At 55.3% G+C, this 21,987-nt stretch overlaps 7 protein-coding genes across 7 annotated transcripts; 2 read left to right on the top strand and 5 right to left on the bottom strand.

Annotated features, from left to right (window-relative positions):
* Positions 1-3,066: 3,066 nt before the first annotated feature.
* On the bottom strand, positions 3,067-4,752 carry INS49_014569 (uncharacterized protein; the record flags this gene model as incomplete). The annotated part of the gene is made up of 4 exons (XM_043175259.1): positions 3,067-3,883; positions 3,935-4,068; positions 4,127-4,530; positions 4,590-4,752. 4 exons carry the CDS (start codon positions 4,750-4,752, stop codon positions 3,067-3,069), a joined length of 1,518 nt encoding a protein of 505 aa, XP_043020216.1.
* Positions 4,753-4,802: 50 nt separating this feature from the next.
* Positions 4,803-5,315, bottom strand: INS49_014568 (uncharacterized protein; the record flags this gene model as incomplete). The annotated part of the gene is made up of 2 exons (XM_043175258.1): positions 4,803-4,906; positions 4,970-5,315. The coding sequence occupies 2 exons, from the start codon at positions 5,313-5,315 to the stop codon at positions 4,803-4,805; spliced, it is 450 nt and encodes a 149-aa protein (XP_043020215.1).
* A 2,680-nt stretch (positions 5,316-7,995) lies between these two features.
* On the bottom strand, positions 7,996-9,263 carry INS49_014567 (uncharacterized protein; the record flags this gene model as incomplete). The annotated part of the gene is made up of 3 exons (XM_043175257.1): positions 7,996-8,091; positions 8,153-8,759; positions 8,836-9,263. The coding sequence occupies 3 exons, from the start codon at positions 9,261-9,263 to the stop codon at positions 7,996-7,998; spliced, it is 1,131 nt and encodes a 376-aa protein (XP_043020214.1).
* Positions 9,264-10,182: 919 nt separating this feature from the next.
* INS49_014566 (uncharacterized protein) lies at positions 10,183-12,708 on the top strand (the record flags this gene model as incomplete). Its single annotated transcript, XM_043175256.1, has 4 exons — positions 10,183-10,734; positions 10,808-11,521; positions 11,605-11,796; positions 11,875-12,708. 4 exons carry the CDS (start codon positions 10,183-10,185, stop codon positions 12,706-12,708), a joined length of 2,292 nt encoding a protein of 763 aa, XP_043020213.1.
* A 1,143-nt stretch (positions 12,709-13,851) lies between these two features.
* INS49_014565 (uncharacterized protein) lies at positions 13,852-15,856 on the bottom strand (the record flags this gene model as incomplete). Its single annotated transcript, XM_043175255.1, has 2 exons — positions 13,852-15,521; positions 15,580-15,856. The coding sequence occupies 2 exons, from the start codon at positions 15,854-15,856 to the stop codon at positions 13,852-13,854; spliced, it is 1,947 nt and encodes a 648-aa protein (XP_043020212.1).
* Positions 15,857-15,945: 89 nt separating this feature from the next.
* INS49_014564 (uncharacterized protein) lies at positions 15,946-19,137 on the bottom strand (the record flags this gene model as incomplete). The annotated part of the gene is made up of 2 exons (XM_043175254.1): positions 15,946-18,410; positions 18,780-19,137. 2 exons carry the CDS (start codon positions 19,135-19,137, stop codon positions 15,946-15,948), a joined length of 2,823 nt encoding a protein of 940 aa, XP_043020211.1.
* Positions 19,138-20,521: 1,384 nt separating this feature from the next.
* On the top strand, positions 20,522-21,906 carry INS49_014563 (uncharacterized protein; the record flags this gene model as incomplete). The annotated part of the gene is made up of 4 exons (XM_043175253.1): positions 20,522-20,555; positions 20,999-21,066; positions 21,407-21,789; positions 21,843-21,906. 4 exons carry the CDS (start codon positions 20,522-20,524, stop codon positions 21,904-21,906), a joined length of 549 nt encoding a protein of 182 aa, XP_043020210.1.
* Positions 21,907-21,987: the final 81 nt, after the last annotated feature.

Below are 21,987 nucleotides of genomic sequence, written 5' to 3'. Positions count from 1 at the left end.
CTTGCTTGAAGGTCTAGAATAATGGCAAATCTTTGCAGCTACACACCCTAAAGGTACAGCCTCGCCCTCTAATTTCAAATCGTAACACAGTAATAGGTGACATGGAAGCATCTAAAATATTCCGCACATGACAGTCGAAGAAAACTGAGGCCACGAGGCCCTGAGTAGACATCACTTCCGTCCCAACAGCTGCAAAGGAACCACTGTGAGAAGATAAAAAGCATAGAGTATGAAGTCCAAAATGAGGCAAATGACAATGGTCGGAAGGACATAGTTAGTTTGATCGTCCAGTTCAATGTAGCCAGATAGACGTGAAAACACAAGGTCACGCAGTCCACCATCCTGGACGAAGAGGCACCAGAAAATGACATAAGGCACTGCTATACCCATGACCAATATTCGGTAGAGATTGAGCTTGGTACGCACGTTGAGCTTGGTTGGGTTCCCTAACCAACTGTCCAATGCTAGCCCGAGAGAGATAACATTGGCAAAAGCGCAAGGAAGAGAGAGAATAACATACCACAGCAGTCCTATCTTTGTAAACCAGACCTCGACGAGACTTATGGATGGACCCAAATCACCAATGAGGTTGAAACTCATGCAGAACGTGTAGACTGCAAAGAAGAGCATGGCGAGCAATGAACAGACAATGTCGGGCCACAGCCAATATGTTTTGTACGTGCAATTGCCGGTAATGACGCTTGGAAGCTCTGAATGCTGCGCTGAGAAGGGATATGGCGGACTCCGGGGTACATCGGTCAAGAGGTTGAGCTCGTGTCCAGTTGTACTAGTTGTTGTAGCTCCGTTCGGGATCAGTTGGCTCACCATGGAAAATAAAGGCATTGCCAGAAGAAGTACAGGAACGATCTGGCCGAATGTCCATGCATTCTCCTCTTGAAGTATTGTGTTCGGGAGGGTGTTCCTAGTGCCTGTGATCTTGAACGTGCCCCACATCGTTGCTGTGAAGATGTTACAGTACGCTATATAGGTGATAGCCACGGTAATGCTCTCGGCATTACAACGTCCCTCTTTTGTCAGGGTGTCTAGCGCAATAGGCTTTCTTGTGCCGTGACAGAAGAGCCACATTATCTATTTGCCTTTTAGCAGATGTCATTACCAAAGGTCTTCGATCAGAGAAAAGTACCTCTACAAACAGCGAGTTATACAAGTCCATGATGATGCTCACAGCGATGAAGAAAGCCAGGAGAGGCTGTACGAGAGACAAATAACATATCTCGTGCCAAGTACTTCGAGGCGGATCTCCTGCAGTGTAGAGACTTGAATGCCGAAGCACGTTTTGTGAGATACGGCTAATGGGTCGCCGCAAGCTTGTGTGTATGGTTTTAGACATTCTGCGAGAAATCTTGATAGATCTCGTCGAAAATCCAACGAGAAGTACCAACGTAGACAAGACCATGAACCCAAACGACGCTGTTTCACGGATTGGAATTGGGGAGTAGTCCGTGTACGGGTCGTGCCTGTACCAGCTTTTCCTCGTGAGTGTTCCCGATTCGAGATTGAAGAAGCATGTCGCTGGAGACGCCATGCAACTTTCAATGCTGACGAGAAGACCCTCGGTCTCATAGCGATTTTCTTGCCACGAGAAGAAAGCGGTAGGTACTGTAGCAACAAGGAGGAGAGCGAGGAGCAAAAACATTAACACCACTCGCACCTTTACTTGGCGACGGTGCGTATTCAGGCGCTCTCGGAGAATCGTTAGGCCTGATAAATGGGTGATGCTGGACAACCAGGCAAGCGACACGATTACCTGCCAATGGTATGCGGATATACCGGCACTCAGCGACGAGTAACCACTGATGAGTATTGTTAAGCCGGTGAAGACTTGAATGTCGCAAGTTTGGATGATTGACTGGGGGCAAGCAGTCAGTAACACCATTCTCTCATGGAGCCTGTTGATCTCACATTCACAAAGACCTCGCCAAGATTTGGAAACCGACTTCTTAGCCACCTCAGTACACCCTTGCGCCGGACCAGGTCCAGGATCATGACGTCGATAGGGTTTGGCTCCCACCATGCCGTTGAAGTAGGTTCTGTTTCGTCGGGGTCAAATGCGTTTCGTCGTGGGTCAAAGGATATGAAATAGTATACGACCAGGAGGAGGAGGACATAATAGCCAGTACCCATAAAACCGGTTATAACCTACTGCGAGATGGTTGCACCTTAGAAAATGACGAAAGCTGTTGATCCAGGGCACAAGATGCATCTTACCCCCGATCCAGAAACATCCCCATAGGGTCGGAGACACCGACCAGTCGAGTTTGTGCAGTCCAAAGTTTTGATATCAAAAGGAGTAGAGTCTGCAAAAGTCATGTTGTCGTGCAAATCAAACTCGGACTCTGGTTATGCCGCAAGGTCTATATATATATATATATATATATCCCGACAGTTCAAGACCAGGTTGTAGACACTTAGCCTTACTGCGTGTGCAATGCTTTGGCCTTGGCAACACTGGTACGGGGGCAATAGCTTGCTTGAAGGAGTAGGTAGCACATCCGCCCTTAAGTACTCGCGACGCGTCAGCCTAGATTACCAAGCCGCAGTCTTGCATTCCCACCGTAATAGCTGTGGGTGTAGGGGCGCAAGGCTGCGACCTACGCACACAGCAGATTTTGCCGCCCAAGGCATACTGTAGAGGAAGGGGGGGGGCGGTCCCAAGCGAGTCATTATCACATCGTGGGCCAAGTAATCCAGTGCCCTGTTAATAACCCTGTGCCGAGCATACCTGTGCCCTAAGATGCTTATGCTATACCTAGTCTAATGCAGTGCGATATAACTTGGGCCTCTTATAGGAGGGCTCGCATGTCGGCTAATTTAGACGCACTGCGAGCTTGCCTCTGCAAAAGCGTCTGTGCATGGCGCAGCGGTGGGATTGCGGTGTTTGGGGCTGTGCTTCGCGGACCAAATATGTGTACAGATACTTACAAGACGTATCTTTTTGCAAATGTGAAGAGTCATGGAAATTCTATTGTCCTGTAGACGCATCATACACAAATTGGTTATGATGATGTGATCAAGCGAGCCAGAAATATCCCTAGAGATTGTTCACTACTTGCCAATCTCGACCTTCAACCAGCCAGGAATGGCAGGTAAATTGTCCCATCCATTCAAGTATGTCTCCTTCGGCACAGTCTTGCCAGAGGGCCTGGCATAAACGGCCGAGACATACCACACCGAAGTCCCCGCCTTGATCGTGTGCTGCAGCGTCGGGATGACGGTACGGCTCTCAACCAAGTTCGAGTTCGGGTCGGCGTTGACCAGCGTCGCCATGCGGCCCACGCCCTCGCCCTCCAGGGCCCGGATGCCGACCGCGCCCTTTGACACCGCGAACGCACCGTCCGCCCCGGTCGACCATGCCTCGGGCGTGTTCACGTCGTAGTTACCGATGAGCTTGGGCCGCGTCCCCTCTAGCTTCTCCGCGTCGTACAGGTCCAGGAACCGGCCGTCGGGTGTGCGTTCGTTGCAGATCGCGAACGAGCCGTCCGCCGTCATGACCTCGCGCCCGGCCTCGATGTGATGGACGCGGAGGTGCCAGTTTGGCGTGGCCTCCTCGGATGGGATGAGATACGTCTTGATCTTGACGTCCTTGAAGGGGCGCCACACGGATACGAGTACCGGTTTCCCCTCTTGGTCCTCGATGCCTGCATACTCGGATATCCTCCGGGTCTTCCAGTACTCCCCGCCATCGTCGGACAGTCCAAGCTGGGACGATAGCGCGTACTGCTCCAGAGTGAAGAGACCAGGTGGAGCTGAGTAACCATAGGAACTGCTATAGGCGAAGCAGCCGTATTTCGCGTGTGTGCCCTTCATAGGATAACCGCATGCCTGTCCTGATGACAGGAGCATGCAATGGCCGCCCAGGTTTCTGTCAAAGTCAGAACAGAGCCCGGACTCGGCGGGCTTATTTCAAACTCACGTCATGATATGACCCGGCTGCTTCAGGGGCTTGGGCGACCTCGGAATAGCGTCCCATTGGGATTCCTCCCTGGACGTCCAGAATGGATGAGTCTCCGGAACGGCAAGGCAGATAAATGCGAGGCATGCCCAGTACTGTAGAAACCTGTCAGCAAGACACCCATCAAGACGCATTCCATCAACTCAGTCTTACCGGACTCCCAGGGCTGTTGTAGTTCTCAGCCATGTACATGTTCGGGTACGAGTACCCGATGGTCAGGGTTCCAGATGGGCTCCAGATGTTGGGCTGTGTCTGCCACCACCGGAGGTGACGCAGCACGATACCCTTGACCATTCCCCAAGTCAAAGGCTTTGGGAGCTCAACGTCTGCGTAGGCCAGCGCGCCCCAGAAGGAGCACATGGCGAAACGGTATCCAACACTCCGACCGAATGGGATCGCTCGGCCCTCTTCGTCAAAGTAGTGGACTAGATCGAGAGCGGCGGCTTGGGCGCGCTTCTTGAACCCGGCTGCCCTCTCTGGCTCGTCATCCCCAGCGAGCTTGGCGTACAGTAGCTGGAGATAATGAATCGCGAAGCTGGAAGAGTAGTAGTCCATCTCTGGAACCTCATGTCAGGCCGCAGTGCGATGATAGAGGCCGCTTCGGGGTGTCACTTACGGTGGATGTGCTCCGGGCCATCGTTTGACCAGCCGTCACCGCGGTAGAAGGTGTTTAGGTGCTCGATGTCGCTATCCAGTCGCTGCTGGGAGAACTGGCCTCCGTTTTTCTTGAGCCCGAGATTGGCGAATACTCTGAACCACAGCCAATTCGTGTTTGGCATGCTTGACCGTGGTTAGTCAAAACTGATCACGACCAGGGCAGTCTTTGGTATTACTTTTTCTCGTTGATAGAGTTGCCAAGCCAGTTCTCGACGTTTGTCTTCTCCTTTACTGACATAGATCCCCAGATCTCAGGAGCAACAGCCAGAGCAAACCCTACGTGATTGAATTTAGAACCCAAGGCATACGCCTGTAGAGGGATCTGAGGGGTTCGCTTACCTAGAGGGCACATCTCGACCATTCTCTGATCGTTGTCCCGAGGACAACCCCAGTACTCTGGGTTCTCGGGATCTGTGCCGGCCTTGATGCCATCAATCCACCAGGTTTTGCCCTTGTAGTCTCCATCACCAGCTAACAAGCACGCCAAGCCCCACAGCGGACGGCATATCCCCTCGACCTCAGAGGCCGTCTGGTCGAATCGCACAGCAGTAGCACCCGGCACCCTTACGCGAGCCTTGTTGGGGGAGAAGAAGGGCTCCAGGGGATCGAGAAGGGTGCGGAGGAGCTCTTGCACAGAGGCGCGGTCTTCGATGTTGACCTCTGAGAAGGGGTGAGCCCCCTTCATAGCCGATCACCAGACCCGTCTTGGCACCCATTTCGTGATATCTGGAACCAGTTCAGCAGACGTAGAATGCCCAGGCTCACAAGGTGGGGAGAAAAGTGTTGTCTATGTGAGAGCGACGGGGTCTGGTTAAAAGCGGCTGTCAACACGTTCTGATTTACATATTGCCTGAGGACCCCTCGCGTCGTATTCTCCCGACCGAGATCGCTGTGCCACACAAGGTCTCTTCCTGCCCTAGCAGCCCTAGACGCATTTGGGGTTGAGCTCCATGTCACTCTCGGGGAGTAATAGTGGGGCTCCAAGGTTCCCAGGTTGTCAACTGCGTCACCCGTGGCGGCTAAATACAATGTTGCAACAATTATCCCCGTCAGAGGTGACCACGGTCTTAGAGCCAACCACACGTGCCTCTATCCCGGGTCGCTACCGTGAGATATATTTTATCCAGTGCTGAATCCACGGGAGGTTCTCGGACGGCCACAGGTTACCAAACACATTTATTGGCTTGTGCCTTTAGTATTGTTGTACGTAGTTTCTCGCGAGATCACATGTCTCCGATACTACCCCTTTCCCAGGACTGATTGTTCCACAGTTTACACGTGCAGTCAAAAGGCTGCCACGTGCGAGACAGCCACGCCGGTGATAGTCGGGTTTAGCAATTCCGGGGACGTGGAGAAACAGTGGCCCTTTTTGTGAGCCATGGACAAATTTTCACTCATTTATCAGATCTTGAGAACTGAATTGCGGGTCGCCGTTGGATCACTTAACATCCCAAAAGATCCATGGCTTGGCGCCACTGAACTGGCGAACATAGTCTAGAGGCGAGGCTCATGAACACGTGGGGCCAAGCTCTGCATTCCAGCGTCAAATTGGCAATCGGGCAAGTCAGTATTTCGTATGCATGTAGACCACACGGCTCACCTTCATAACCAAAACGCCCTGTACATTCCAGTTTGCGCCTTTCGATAGATGTGTTCAATGCATCATCGTCAGCATGGAATTTCGGCACCATGTCGACAGCGTGTCCTCATTCCAACTGGTTGACGCGACGTGGTTCCACTTGAGCTATATTTAACCACAATCTAGTCTTGGATGATAGGGTCGTGTCATCTCAAATCGCTTGAAACCCCACGGCTGAAGCGTGTGAGATGTTGTCCGGAGATACTTTCCTAAACCCATACCTTTCTTGTGATAATTTCAATAAGCAAGGAGATAGAAAATAATGGCCTAGACGCAGGGCAATGTTTCAATACTTGGATGGCCGACTCTTGTTATTCTCGCTTGCTTGAGGACGAGAACAAAGAGAGTGACGAGACTTATTAGGTTGCAAGAATAGACGAACTTGAAATGCTGCGGCTGTGGCACAACCGAGAAGGGAGCTGACGCCAAGGGAAGCCCACCGATGGACGGTGACAGAGCTGCTGCCACAGAGGCCACTTGAGCGATGAAGGGGAGCGAAAGATGCAACTCGAGCACTGCGACTTTTTATACTTGATTCTACCGTTGACACTTGATATGATGGTGCTTCTCAAGTGCTTCAAAGCAGCGATGTCTCAACGGTGAGGTTGCTTGGCCAACAGTCATATCTAAATGAAGGGCGGCCTGGCATTCATTCCGGCGGCTTTTCGGCAGATGTCCGTATCTTAGATGGCGTAACAAGGTGGTTGTTGTTCCACAGAAGTGCAGGAGCTGTCCTGTGGGACGTCACCCCGGGGTATGGCCATTAAAAAAATGAGCAGAGACAGGACAGATATTTCAATGACTTTCAAGAAAGCCGGGCGCCTTGTTGTCAGCCAGTAATTTTGCCATGCAGCAACTCTCTTGCCCGTTCTGATGCACGGTTTGAGTGCCAAGTGGCTGAGACCGCAATTAGACTAGGGCAATCACTCAGGAATGCTAATTGACTGCGTGCCTCAAGAGTGCCACCCGCCCGTCCCGGCCCCCCCCCCCTCCGAGGCTCCCAAAACCACTTCCACCACCCTGGGGGCTGCCCCTTATCCCTCACGTGAGACCTAACCCTGAATCACACTGCCACTTGGCTCTGTCTCCAGGCTGATACGTCTGCCCATCACTGTCGCAACCAACTCATCAACCATCAACATGTTTCATTGAATTTGGCTTACATAGGGTCTCATGAGATCTTGAACAGGATGGTTTTTGAGTATACCAACATGATCATGGTCAGGCAGCACCGGTCGTGCCCTCAAGCATGCAGCTCCAGGATGCAACCACCTCGAGCCTCCGTGACCACGGAACTTCTGACCAGGCCAAGAAACGTCACCGAGAATACGGCATATCACTGATGGCTTCACAAAAGCCCTTCTCTAAGCATCGATTCCCACGCAAGCCCGGATATGACAGCATGCTCGTGGCAACGGGCCCTTGTTTTCGGAACTGGCCATCAGCTTCAGATCATGGATGAAAGAGGATACGCGGCCGGCTGTATAAGCGACGCAGATCCTGTTGATTGATGAAATCAAGTTTTTACACAAAAGACGAACCCTTTCTTCCAAGTATCAAGATGTATGCATAAACAATCCCAGGTAATTGAAATCCCAGCCCAGTCCGTCCTCTAATCGCCCCTCAACGAGAAACATTACTCATTAAAAAAAGCATTAATATAGATCGGCCGCTCGTCACAGAGCCGCTACGAAGGAAAGCAAGAAGCCCAGGACGCCGCCCATGGTTATTGCGACAAAGGCAGGGCGAGCAGCGGAAACCTGCACCTTGCCTGACGAGCCTGTTGGCTGAGCGGGAGGAGGGGGGGGAGGGTTCGACCCATCTGTGTTTGAGTGATGCTGTCAGCTCTCTTCCTCTCAAGCAGAAGACGATGAATGACTCACCCTTGGGCGGTGGTGCCGGAGGGGACGCGTTGTTGTCCTTGTTGGGCGGTACGGGAGCTCCAGGTCCAGCATTCGCCGACGCTCCTGCTCCTGCTCCTGCTCCTGCTCCTGCGATCGCCGCTGAGCCAGGTCCTTTTGAGTCGGCCCCAGCAGCGGCCCCAGCGCCCGCGCCCGCCTGAGCGCCAACCTGGTTCGAGCCGGCTCCCGCGGCCGCTCCGGCAGCAGCTCCTGCTTGAGCCCCTGCTTGAGCGCCTGCTTGAGCGCCGGATGGACCTGAGCCCGCCTGGGCACCTGCGGCAGCACCGGCTTGAGCACCAGCTTGAGCGCCGCCTTGAGCGCCGTTTGCACCGGCCCCGGCAGCGGCCCCGGCAGCCGCGCCTGCTTGCGCGCCTGCCTGAGCGCCTCCTTGGTTCCAGCCAGGTCCTTTTGAGTCTCCCCCTGCTTGAGCCCCTGCTTGAGCTCCAGCCTGAGCACCAGCCTGAGCACCAGCCTGACCAGGATATCCGGGGCCGGAGCCAGGGCCAGGCTGGCCGGGTTTTCCAGGCCCACCACCAGAATTGTCAGCCCAAACGGCGTATGCCGGGGAACCCGCAGGGGCGCCGGTGGGCTCGGACATGCCCTTGATGTAAGGACAGCCAGAGGCCGGGTAGGTGAGAGTGGCAGTGATGGGCTTCTTGCCGCACTCGTTGCAGGTCTTAACATCGACGGCGAAACCGAAGGGCACCTTGGGGGCAGCAGTCACGCTGGGCTTCGCAGACATGCCGGCGTAGACCTCGGTGACGACGTATTCTTGCTTGGAGAGACCAGTGGGGCAGAAGGCGTCGTAAGTGGTGGTGTACACGTTTGTGTGGGCACACGAGTCACAGCCGCAGCTGTCACACTTTGGTGCCTGCACATACACCTGGATGGGGCCGTCGTCGTTGGGCTTTGCAACAGGAGTAGGGCAGGCAACGTCGCAGGTCGGCTTGACCGGAGCCCCGGTGTTGGTAAAGCACGCGGTGACAGTCGCAGTGCGGACCTCGAGGGGGCAGTATTCCGGGGCCGCGGCGGCGAGGGGCGCCAGCATGGCCGCCGCCATAATGGCGGAAAGGGAACGGACGTTGGAGCTCATTTTCACCAGTCCGAGTATTCTGTCGCTCCAGTGAGGAGGTTGACGAACGAATGAGTGGACAGGGAGACAAAGACGAGCGAGCGTCTTAGTGCTGACCCAAGGAGGCGGTGGCTTAAAAAAGAGTGTGGTGAAAAGCGAGTGTTGAGGATTGTCGAAGCGATAGCCTGCTTGCGTCTTCGCTGGAGTGAGATGAATTCGGGAGGAAACGAGTTAAATAGAAAGGTAAGGAGAGCGTGGCTGATTTGGCCAGCGTCAACGCCGTGTTTTTCTGTTTACGCGTCGGAACAAGCATAGTCTACATTCTAACCGGGTTACAGGGATCGACTGGTATGGCAAATCACGTTTCCGTCCTCAGATATGGACTCTTTGGTTAGAGCAATCTGAGCAGCATTCCTGGGTCGGTCTGCTGGAATCAGCGTTGCGGCTTCGCCGTGGGCGTCGCGGGTGTTGTCTCAGGTGCCGGCCTCAGCCGATACGTGGCGCTGCGTTTCTGGGCTGAGTCAACCGTTGCAGCTCAATCCGAATCACGAACCAGACTGGTGCGTCTAGCTTCCAGAGTCGAGTCCGTCAGTATGATATTCCTGTGCTGATCAAATCAAACTCGCGGGGTCCCGACGCAGAGCCGAGGCCGACGCAATGCTACGAGACGGAATGTCACTGCTGCTTATTATTAGACTCGCTGTCGATAGAGTCCAACGTTGGCCAAGGTTGGAACACGCAATGTGATTTCCATTCCTGTCCGCCCCGGAGGGTGAAAAGCGCGTCCCATAGCATTGGGACGCGAAGTCGCATCGAACTCACACAGCATATATATCGTTTATGGCCATCTCTGTCTTCGCTTCTTGCTGGGTTCTGCTAAACTCGCCACGACCTTCTTCTGCCCCAGATCGTTCCCCTTGGCTTTGCAATCAGAAAGAAGATGGCATCAACACTCCGCTCGTGGCTCACTCTTGGGCTGCTGGCTCTTGCATCCCCCCTCACGGCCGAACCTATTCGGAAGCACCAAGGACCAGCTGCGGTTGATGCCCGCAACCTGGCCGCTGTCGACGAGCGGGCATTGTATGGTGGGCTCGCGTCGGTGTGCTACACCTTCACCACAGAGTATCTTGCCGCTCCGTTTGTAACTCCAGTTCCTGCTGGCCCATACGGAACTGGTGGGCTCCCTGGCCCGCCGGGTCCGCCGGGTCCTCCTGGTCCTCCTGGTCCTCCTGGTCCCCCAGGCCCCCCAGGCCCTCCCGGTGCTGCGACGCCGACGACGATTCCTGGAGCAGGCCCAATCACAGCCACAGTGGCTGTAACTCCTGGATCCCCATTCAGCGTCAGCCTCGCCTCCTACCTCAGCAGCCTGGGCGACCAGATCGTGACCTTCACGACGGATCCACCGGTGAACTGGATCTTCTATGACCCAGTCACTCGATCCTTCTACGGCGTCGTACCAGCCAATCAACCCGCAGGCATCATCAGGATTCTAGTGCGAGCATACAATCCAACCACCGGTGCGACTTACAGCTTCGTCATCCAACTCAGTGTGACAATCAACATAGGACCAGGCCCAACCCCCTACTGGTCCTTCTCCGAGCTCTTCCGTCTCTCCCAGACCTTTGCCGGTGGAGACGATATACGTCGGCAGCCCCTTCGCCATCGACCTGGTGAAGTACCTACGGAATCCCACGGATATCGTGAACACAATCGGCACGAGCCCCAATACTCCCTTCCTCAACGCCGACCTGAGCCCTTCAACCAGACAAGTTATCGGCGTTGTGCCGGCCGATTATCCAAGCTTCCCGATCACCATTCTCGTCACTATCACTGCCACTACTCAGGCAGGAGTCGGTATCAATCCCAGGCAGGTCGGTGTGGGCGTCAGCTTCACTATACAGTTCTACATCGTCATTCTTGGCCCGATCAACCCGATCAACCCCCCTGCCAGCACTGGCACCCGCTCGTCCATCACCAGCGGCAACCCTCAGTCTACCGGCCCCAATGGCGGTCCGACCAACAACCCCCCAGTGCCGACCACTCCAAACTCGGGTAGTAGCACAGTAGTACCGCCTGTGCCAAGCCCAAGCAGCGGTATCTCGAGCAGCAGCATGGGAGAGCCGCCCGTGCCCAACCCAAGCAGTGGTATCTCGATTAGCAGCACAGGAGAACTGCCCGTACCAACATCAAGCAGTGGTGACTCGAGTAGCAGCACAGGAGAGCCGCCCGTGCCCAACCCAAGCAGTGGTATCTCGAGTAGCAGCACAGGAGAACTGCCCGTACCAACATCAAGCAGTGGTGACTCGAGTAGCAGCACAGGAGAACTGCCCGTGCCAACCTCCACTGGCGATGGGAGCAGTAGCCTGTTCTCAACCGGAGAGCCATCGTCAACGATGAGCAGCGGAGGGGACTCATCGACTGGCTCGGCATCGACCGGCACGGCATCGACTGGGACAGCATCGACTGGCACGGCATCGACCGGTACGGCATCGACCGGCACGGCATCGACTGGCGCGACATCTGGGACGTCGTCATCTACAAGCTCTTCTCAGTCGTATGTTTGAAACCTGACCGTATCACTGGTATCTCCGCTAACTTATCCTTCAGAGCATCCGCTACTCCAATTTCGAAGTTGCCGAAGCTCGCTTGCGTTGGGCCGGCGTACGAGGTGGTTGGAACCACTATTTATTCTCTCAACCTCGGTCGGAACCTCATCAACATAGTTAAAGGCCTCTTCGACTTGCTCACTAATGCCGCTCTCCCTCCGGTCAATGCCATAGGGTATCACCCCGTACACGACTATGTTTACGGAATCAGCTACACCGTCGTTCCTCAAGCCATCATCCGAATAGGCGCAGGGGGTGCTACGGAAGCCGTAGGACCCAACGCCGTCATCCCAGTGTCGACGACCACACAACCGCTGCTAATTGGCGACATCGATACTAACCAGCAGTACTGGCTCGCTTACGCCGGTGGCGCTAACTGGGTCCAGGTGGATATGAACCTTGCCAGCGCGACCTACGGAACAGTCGTAGGATCGGGACCCGCGACCAACTTTAGATGGGCCGTGGGAGACTGGGCCTACATACCTAATTATCCCAACAAGCTCTGGGCACTTGGCCGGGAGGTCGTTTCGAACGCCCTCGGCATCGTCACGCAATACAACACCCACCTGGTCTACTTCGACCTCAACACTAAAACCTGGGTTGAAGTCTTCACTTTTGAAAACACCTCCGGCGGCCTCCTTAATCTTGTCGGTCAGGCTGCGTGGGGTGCCATCTACAGTACCAATGACGGCTTCATCTACGCAACCGAGCAGAACAGCGGCGCGACGTGGCGCTTCCCCATAAACCCCGTGCCTGGGAGCGTTGGCGTCGCACTGAACCTCGTTGGCACTCTCCCTCTTCTAGGCGCCCAGATCGACGGTGCCAGATGCGCCCTCAACCCCGATATCTTCGCGCTGTAGGAGGCTGAAGTATCTCAAGAGATGAGGGGGCTATTTGCACTTGATGATGATTATGATGGGGATTTCACACGGGCTTGAGTATGATATGTCGATTTTGGAAACATTCTTGTGTGTGTTTGTGTGGGTATGTACTGGTTTTGGGTGATGTGCGGACATGATGACGTTTCATGGGTTCAAGGCCGGTACGGTTAATTTTCGGAGTTGCTCTCGAAGCAGAGTTTATAAAGGAATGCCTGGATTCTTGTAGCTTTATTTAATGTTCTTTTGGCTTGAGACATAAGACTTTTTCTCCACCCTTTTACGTTCTGGCTTCAACCGCATGCTTCTGGGGCTTGCCAAAGCAATGATAGAATGTCATCTTTCGAACATCTCTTCGCGCAGGAATTAATTTCTCGGGTGTCATACCACTGTGTCTTACCCGGTAGTTATTGCTTCACGGGTTGATATTCAAATGACGAGGACGTTGTCTGACAAACCCAAATCTTAAAATTATTGACTATGTGGCTGAAGAAAGCAGGAGAAATAACTCGAAGACACGCTACCGGCCCTTTAGAAGGGACTTGAAAAACAACAATATCTACATCCAAAGCCATCTCAATTCCAGTCGAGGTCGATCCAGTGCGGGAGAACATGGCCGACTTTGAAGGTCCACAACGCCACAACTGCCTTTAACAAGAATCAGCATCGATGCATCCATTGCAGCTATGTACATTAGTATAATGTTCGTGCTCGCCCGACGCCCATGTCACCCAGTCCAGATGCTCCACCACCTTCCCCCCAAGCCTGATAACCACCTCGCCGCATGCTGACACGCCACGCAGGAATATTGAACCAAAAGGCTCTGGCGATTCTCCAGCTTGTCCTTCCCGCCTTTCCCTTTCGGTGAGCATAGCATGGAAGGCCCAATTTGACTGTTCCCAAACCTGCCTTGGGTAAACATTATATGGATATATATAGATGTATACACCTGCTACATACGTATACGTAGGCAGGCAGATATGGACAGCGGAAGCGGCAGCTTACTGAATCCCTTCTTTCGGCGTGTTGCTACCCATCCCCTATCTCGAAAACCTGGAAACGCAAGAACTCATACAGTTGGGGCCCTGAGCACATAGGCACGGCCGACGACATCAAGGGGGCCTTTCACGCCGGCACCTCGGCCTCTGGTTTCGGCGTCGGCACGTCTCCCTCTTCCTCGGCCGCAGCTGCGGGCTCGTCACTGTGTGCTGTGCTTCCAGCCTCGTCGTTGTCCCCCTGGGCCGACTCGCCCTCTGCCGCATTGCCCTCGCCCTCGCCCTCCGCTGTCCCGTTCGCCTGCTTCGGTGGCGGCTGCGAGCTGCTCGTCTTCTCCCTCCTCCGCCTCCTCGAGGTCCTCTCGTCCTGGGCCGTCTTCCGCCAGGCCTGCGTCGAGCCCTCGTCACCATCTCTCATGCCCTGCAACAGCATGGCTGCTCGCTGCGCGACATCGTCCTCGCCTTCCTGGGGCGAGGTGACTGAGGTAGGCGAAAGCAGGTTGCCGCCCACGCTACCGGTTTCTGTCGTCTCGTCCGTGACCTGGCTATCGACGCTCTTGGCACTCAGGAGACCCGTGTCCAACTCGGGAATCTCATTGATCTCCGGGATCTTCTGTCCCGAGGCAACGCGTACCTGGTGCCTGTCCTTGAGCCTTGCACGCCTTCTGCGTTCTCTCTGGTCTCGCGTCTGCGGCGCCGCTGCACGCAGCTTCTCGAGAAGGCTATCCATCGCTCCGGCACTGCTAGGGCTGACGGGTCCGCCATCTGCGGGGCGGTCGGGACGAATATTAAGTGCTGCGTTCTTCCGACGCATCGACTCCTCGTTGCGGCGTCTCTGCTCCTCGAAGGTGACGTTCTTGTCCCGTGATTTCTTCCACTCTGAGATGAAGAGGGCCAGCTTCGCGAAGAAATCTCGCCTGGCGTTGTCGTCTGTCGGGTCCTCGCCATAGAACGCCATGATCTCATCGTAGGTTCGCGACATCTCCTCCAGGTACAGCTGCATCTGCTCGGCCTTGCGTCTAGCTTCCTTCATACAGCGCTGTACAACCTGGGACACGCGGTCTTGTGGGTGGAATTTCTTGGGGTCGGACAAATTGCCGCTGTCGAGCGACATTTGTACGTTCCGAACATTGTCAATGTACCTCCTGGAGTCTGCTTGCAGCTGCTCGATATTGATCTTCTGTGCGGTCATGACGCCCTGTATGTCGTTGACGAATGAGTCCCACTCGGGGTACTGCTGCCGGACGATGCGTTCCACGAGATCCGCAAGCGTGGATTGATTCTTGTCGTCTTTGACCATGGCGAGACGAGAAAGCGAGCTGAGCTTGAATCCACGAGCTTGCTTGTTCGCATCGTTCATATAATTACCGATATCGAGAATCAAACCAAGCACATTCATCAACGCGACCGAGTCTCTCAGGGATTCGGACACATCAACAACTTGGCGCATCTTCTCGGTGATCTCGTCATAATCAGCTTCGTAGCTCCTCGTCAAAGCCAGAGCTCGCATCCTGCTCTTCCAATAGTAGTGAAGCTCGAACGCGGTCTGCAAGTAGATCTGATCTTGCCTCGTAAGTTCAGCCGGATCTTGCTCACGAGCAACTGACATGGCGTCTGGACCCGTCCAGTCTTTGCTGTACGGAGCCATAACCTTGGCAGTATTCTCTGGGATATTGCACAAGTCATCCTTCTGCAGGAAGTCCATGACAACGGGATTGTCGAGAACGGCGGCGTCACAGTGGATGATCATCTGCACAACCTTCTCAACAGAGTACTGGGAGAACTTGGATAGAGCGATTTCTAATGATTTGTAAGTAACTTACTCCAGTCACTCCAGAACTGTGCGAGGAAAACTTACCGAATGCTTTCCGCAGATCATTGGAAATAAGCTGCTTCTTGTCATCCTTCTTACCAGCGCCTCCACCAAGCCGCTTGGCTTCCTTCGCCATGAAAAGCTTCTCGACCTCGTCCAAGATACCCTTCTTGCTGAGCTCAATATACTTCTCCTCCCTCTCTTCTGCAGTGGGAGCGTGAGCAGCCCAGTGAGTAGAGGAAGCCTCGTCGACCTTGTCCCAATGGAGAGCCTTGAGCTTCTTCTTTGGTCGCACAACGGGAAGGCCAAGACCATTCGACATTGGCAGTCCAGGCGATTGAGGCAAGTAGTGACCATGAGGAGCAGCACCAGGCATCGGTGGAGGAGGCGGGGCGCCTGGCACTCGGCCAATCATGCCTGGGGGAGGAGGGGGCGGAGGCGGTGGTGGTGGCCCGCCACTTCCTGGCATCGGAGGAGGTGGTGGAGGCGGTGGAGGACCAGCGCCAGGAAGTTGTCCTGGCATCGGTGGCGGCGGTGGAGGAGGAGGCGGCGGGGGACCAACACCTGGGATCTGACCTGGCATGGGCGGTGGAGGCGGTGGCGGTGGGGGAGGTCCATTTGCGCGGTGATCTGGATCTTGGGCGTGTCATCGCTGGGCGTGATGGGTGACTGCGTCTCAAAGCTAGGATGGGACGGGCCTGTTGTCGCGTCTTGTTCACCCTCGGAGTCGCTGCCATCGTATCTCTTGACCGTGCCCTTGATCTCACCCATCAGGCCACTAGCCTGCTTGGGATCCATGCGTGGCCGGCGTAGTTCGACGAGCGTGGGTTTCTCGTAGACGACGTCTTCGTCTTCGCCCTCGTCACCGAAGTCATCCTGGGACTCGCGCTTACGGTTCATCCTAGTGTTGCGATTCACACTTCCGAGCACGCTGTGAGTAAAGTCGTTGGGGTCAGTTGGTACACCAAGGCCTGCGCCTGCCGCGCCATAGCCCTCCATCTCCTCACGCAACGCCCGCAACCGGTCGGATGGCCCAGCGTCCTCGCCCCATTTCCTGCCTTCCAGCTTGTACTGAGTCTTCTGCCGCTCGATTTGCATGGCCAGACGGTCCATGAGCCTCTCACGGTCCAAAATACCTTGCATACGGGCTGGGTCCTCCGTTCCGTTACTGCCACCCTTAGCAGCGTTCGAGGCTGCTACGTCTTGGGCATCTCGGAGCATGAGGTAGAGTTCACGAGTCTCGAGCTCATACCGTTGGGCCTCCTTTGCCCGCAGGTTTTGGATGTTTTCGAGCTCGGACTTCAGAGTATCGGCTTGCCTCCTCTGCGCCTCAATGAACCTTGCCTGCTCATCCAGTTGCTTCTGGAGCTTCGCGACAAGCCCATCAGCGCCCAGCTCCAGCTGCGCCTTCATCTCGTCCCTCTCGGCCATGGCGGCCTCAGCTATTTGCCGACCCTCGAGGGCCTCATCAAGGGCTTGGCGAGCCTCGGAGTCCGTGTGAAGCTTGTCCAAGAGACTCTGCACGGTGAAATTCAGGCTCTGCTTGAGGTCCATATCCGGCAGCCGCCGGTCCATGGCCACGTAGCTTAGCATCGAGTCAACAAGCTGGAACATCCTCAGCCTCTCCTCGCCATCGCCCTCTCTTATGAGGAGCAGATGCTGCAGCGCCGAGATGAAATAGTCTTGCGTCTTGGTGCCCTGCAGTCTCGACTGGATGGCATCCGCGATCTGGACAGGGTCGTTGAGGTCCTTAACCTCACCTTCGATACTATCCTTGATGCTGCTATTCTCCCTCTCGAGCATGTCCTCGTAGTCGATGGCTTCGTTGTTGCGGTACCGCTCGATCTGCTTGTCAATGAGGTCGTACTGGAACGCCTCCATCTTGGTGAGGATGCGCTTGATGCCGCAAGCCCCGAATTGGGCCCGGATGTGCATCCGCAACTGCAGGTCATTCTCGGGGGCGTCGATGATCATGTTGACGAGGATGAGTGTTGCGACGGCGTATTCCATCAGCAGATTCTCCATGCCGATACCACCGCTTCGAACCTCTTCGCTCGCACCAACCAGACTGCCCATCTTGCCTCGGCCGTCGACAGTGACCTCGACCAGGCGCATCCAGGCGTCGAATCGCCCATTCTCGTTTTGTTGGTTTTTGACAACATCCATGGCCTGGATGACCTTGACATGGCCGTCGCCATCGCCCCAGTGACACAGGAAGGTCAAGACTTCGCTGACCAGCTTTCGCGTACTCAACCTTGGAGATATAAGGGATGTGCCCAAGGCCACGATAACTTGCTGATGCGCCAGTGCATCGTCGGCGCCGAACTTGTTGTTCATCAGTGCCTTTAAACATTTTACAATATCATACTCGCGGTCAAGGTTTTTGGTGTCGTTCTTGGTCTCGGGTGCCGCCGGCCCAACAGCCTGTTTCCGGTTGAGCTTCATAAGAACGTTGGTGAGGGCGACTTGTCCTTGACACTCGATAAATCGCTTGACCCAGCCGATCTGTTGTGTTCTCAAATTGACCTCCAAACTTCCAAGTCCCTTTGTGTCGAGGCTGTTATCCATGACCTTCCTAACGTACCATTCAGGGCTGCCCTCCTCGGCAGCAGAGGCGGCGACATCAAAGGTTTGGTATTGTCCGGGTTTCGCGGTGGTTCTTCTCTTCTGTTCGCCTTGCCACTCGGTGAGCCTATCCTGGTAAATAAGTGTCCATTTCTTTGCGGAGGGATATGCGAGCATCTGGCGCTGGGCCTGTTCCGGGAGGTTATGCCAACCGCGTTTCTGCATCAACTGGAGGAACATGTCGTCGATCAACCGGTCTTCGGGCTTGGGGAAGTAGAACGCATCGCCGGGACTCGTAGGTGAAAGGCCTCCTGGAAATTTGGTCAGGCGGTGGGAATCCCGATTGGAAAGGTTCGAGGCGTAGCTACTCTGAGAGGAAGCACTGGGCAGTGCTGTTCTGGATGAGCGACCGGACATATGCGCATATTCGTGGGAGCCTCCGTTACCTGAAAATATACTAGATTGGTCTGTCGAAGTCCTGCCCGCAGAGGTTGCATAGGAGGTGTATTTGGAGCCATGGGATCCTGCTGGATGAGAACTTTCCCGGGCCGGTCCCCATTGCTGGTACTGCGTCTGGCGGCCGGTCGATGCCATTGTAATATTCGAAGCCCTCCCGGGAGGGGGCCGGGGCCCGGAGAGGTGAGTACTTGCATGAGCTTGGAGGGAAGATGGATCGAAACTTGGATACTGGTGGAAGTCGGCAGTGGCCTTGTTCAATTGATGCGGCAGTGGGTCTCTCCGGACGGGCAGCTGGTCGGGTTTGGGCAGGTATTCGACGGGCACGGGGGAACGGCGGCCGTTGGCGGTACTGTCGTAAGGTATCGTCGAGAAGACGCCTGCCACCTCGTTGATGCCGACTCCCTCGGCCGAGTTGGGACGGTCGACGGATACCACCGAAGAGTCCCGGTTGTGGCGCGAGGAGCGCGAGCCTGTTGAACTGCCTGTGTCAAGCTGCTGGTTCACAGCCAAGTTGCGGCCCTCGTCACTTGTGGCTCTCTTGTCGGCCTTGTGCTTCCCCCTAGAAAATAACGAGGCCATGTTGCGGGTCGCGCGAGGACGAGCCTCCTGGCGGCAGTCGTGCCCGGTGCTCAGTCCTTTGTGGTGTGTTGCTGCGTGTGCCGATGGGAGCGTGTGTCAAACGGCAGGCTGGTCGAGGGGTTCAGTGGGTGGTTGGAGGGAGGGGAGGGTGACGACCCAGAGTCGCAAACTGTTGGAAGGATGCTGCGAACGGGACGGGCAGGGATGCGAGTGTTGTCGGTAGCGGCGTGTGTCTCTGTGTCAGTCTCAGAGCTCGAGGCCGATCGCATTGTACCCGTCGATTCGAATCGGATGGGTGTCCCGGTGTGCTGTGATGCGCGGGACGGTATTGGCAAGGAGAGACTGCAGGCGCATAATCAGGCTTGTTTTAGCATGCACCGCAAACCCGGAAAGCCAGCAGACTAGGTGCCCAGCATCGTCCGTACTTGGGACGGACAAGTGGAGTGCGGAGGGTGTGGTGGTGTGGTGGAGAGGGCCGGGACAGGAGCAAGAGAGACTGATGCACGACGCTGCCGGAATCTCGAACGAAGCCTTGGGGGTTTGGTTTAGGTTTCGCGAGATGATGGGCCTGGTTCGGGTTCAGTTCAAGGGTGCCAGGTGGTGGGTGGTGCGTGCGTGCCCAGCTGCCGCCCAGCTTGTGGTCCTCCCGAGCCCCTGCGTCGGTTGCGTGTGAGTGCGTGCGTGCCGAAGGACAAGGGGACACGAGCCAGGTCTGGTCTGGACTGCCCCGGTGTCTGGGTGCCTGGGTGCCTGGGTGCCCAGGTGGGCTGCTGCTGGCTCTGGCTCTGCCAGTTCTGGCTCCGGACTGGAGCCGCAGAAGCCCAACCAAACAATCGAGTTAATTTCCCAAATTGGAGGCCCACCAGGGCAAATACGACCTTTTCTGTCTAGCACCAACCACCTGCAAGCACTGATACGGTAAGGCTCTCCAAGATCGACACCCGTCTTGATAATGGTGGCGCATGGGACTAGTCTACACATACTGCATCTATCCAAGGGCCTATCCGCCTTCCTCGTCCTTGAGGTTGGGACTTGCGAGCAGTGAGAAGCAGCAAATGCCATACTTCTGCCCTCGGTAGGTACATTCGATATTCACAACACACTGTAGACGACGAAAAGTTGGACAGTCGAGTCAGCTGGATCCGGAGATGACCTGGTGCGCCGGTTTGGCTCTCATTTCCATCTCCTTCTCCATCCAGACACCAATCCAAATCCCCGTCCTCATTTCCCGTTTCTGCTTGCAGCTAACTATAGCTACACATGAGCAGCGTGCCTACATTATTGCCTAGTACGCAGCACATGAGCTTGCTACCTGGAAATGCAACCCCTTCGAATTGGCTGGTATTGCCCCTGAAACCAATCTTGTTTCAACCAACACCATCAGATGCCGCCATGCTCTTCTTCGCCTAGTAGGCTAAGTAAGTTAGGTGCGGAGTAGCAAGCGCAATGGACATTCGACCATGTGAAGACATCCAGACATAGATGATAGACTACAGATTCGAATCCAGTCCACGTGGAGCCCAGCCCAGCATGATGTAACAATTCCCGTATCCATGGAGCTGGAGATGGAGACGGAGACGGGGCAGTTGACGGAAAGGGCGAGCACTGACTCCGAGGCACCAGACAATTTGGCATGCTTACACAGTATTGTTCCACAATGGTAGGTGTACCAAGGTACCTACCTGGTATCTAGGTGGGAAGCAAGTAGGGATTCCAAGTGCTTGTCCCGCTGGTTGAGTAGGATCGGGAAAGGGAAGAACTACCCTAACCCTTCGCCGCCTGAGTGTCCGGGTACTTTGGACCCCTACGTCTCCTGGGAAGATATTGAAGACGCTCGTGGCTGACGACGATCATCTCCGAGCTCGCAACTACCTCTCACGGGGCATCGACTTCGGGACTTCGCCCAGTCGCTACTGGATCCTGAGGCAGGTTTGTTTCAATCAGACCAGGAACCGCAATAGGATCTTGCCAAAAACGCACAGCACCGTCCCAAGTGCCGCCTCCAGCAACCAATCAAGGCTACCTACCGTCCACTCGTTCTCGACCGGCCATCTGCAACGTCATCCTCTTCTCGTCCGTCCCGGCGGAATCGCTAGCCATTCTAGCATACCACTAGGGCGCGACATATCATCCCTCCAATAATCTCAGCATGGGCTCTACGGTATCCACAGCAAAGGCAAGTTTCGCTGTTTTCCTCTCTTTCTCTCTCTCTCGCCCCCTTTATGCACCGAGACCCACAGCTAACCGCGATTGTCCTTGCGGCCGACAGACTCTCGTCATCCCGGCGATAATAGCCCTCATAGTGTTCCTCCTCGCAACATACATTATCTATCCTCTATGGCAGCGTACTCGCAATAGCCGATACGGTGCGTACCTTCCGCTCGAGACCATCTCCAACGGGACCCAGACCGTCCGGGCCAGGGTACAAAATCAGATTGCACGATGGCTTGTACCCTCGACCTGGCGAGAGAGGCTGCAAGACCGACTGGTAGTCGCTGGGGGTCCTGGGTCTGACAACGGATACGACTCCGACGAGGGCGAGGAGCTGGACGAGGTGCCGGAGGATGAGGACGTGAGGAATCGTCTAGAGAGGGAGGCCAGGAGGAGCAGGAGCAGTGGCAGGCCGGACCTGGAGCGCAGGTTAAGCCGGGAGTGAGTCTGCTGCGTGGTCGACATCTTGCGATCAGCTGCTAACGTCCCAACAGCTTGGAAGAGGGTTTTCGGGATGACAGCGACGAGGAGCCCGATCAAGCGACAAGGGCACGATAGTCCAACTGCAGGGCATCAACTGCAAGCGCAACATTAAACGATACCCATCTAACGCGCATTCCATGCCGGTGAATACATCGT

The sequence above is a fragment of the Diaporthe citri genome, assembly GCF_014595645.1.
Source record: "Diaporthe citri strain NFHF-8-4 chromosome Unknown scaffold_8, whole genome shotgun sequence".
Classification (NCBI taxonomy): domain Eukaryota; kingdom Fungi; phylum Ascomycota; class Sordariomycetes; order Diaporthales; family Diaporthaceae; genus Diaporthe; species Diaporthe citri.
Note: the sequence above shows the minus strand (reverse complement) of the source record. Positions and strands in the feature narration are given on the sequence as shown.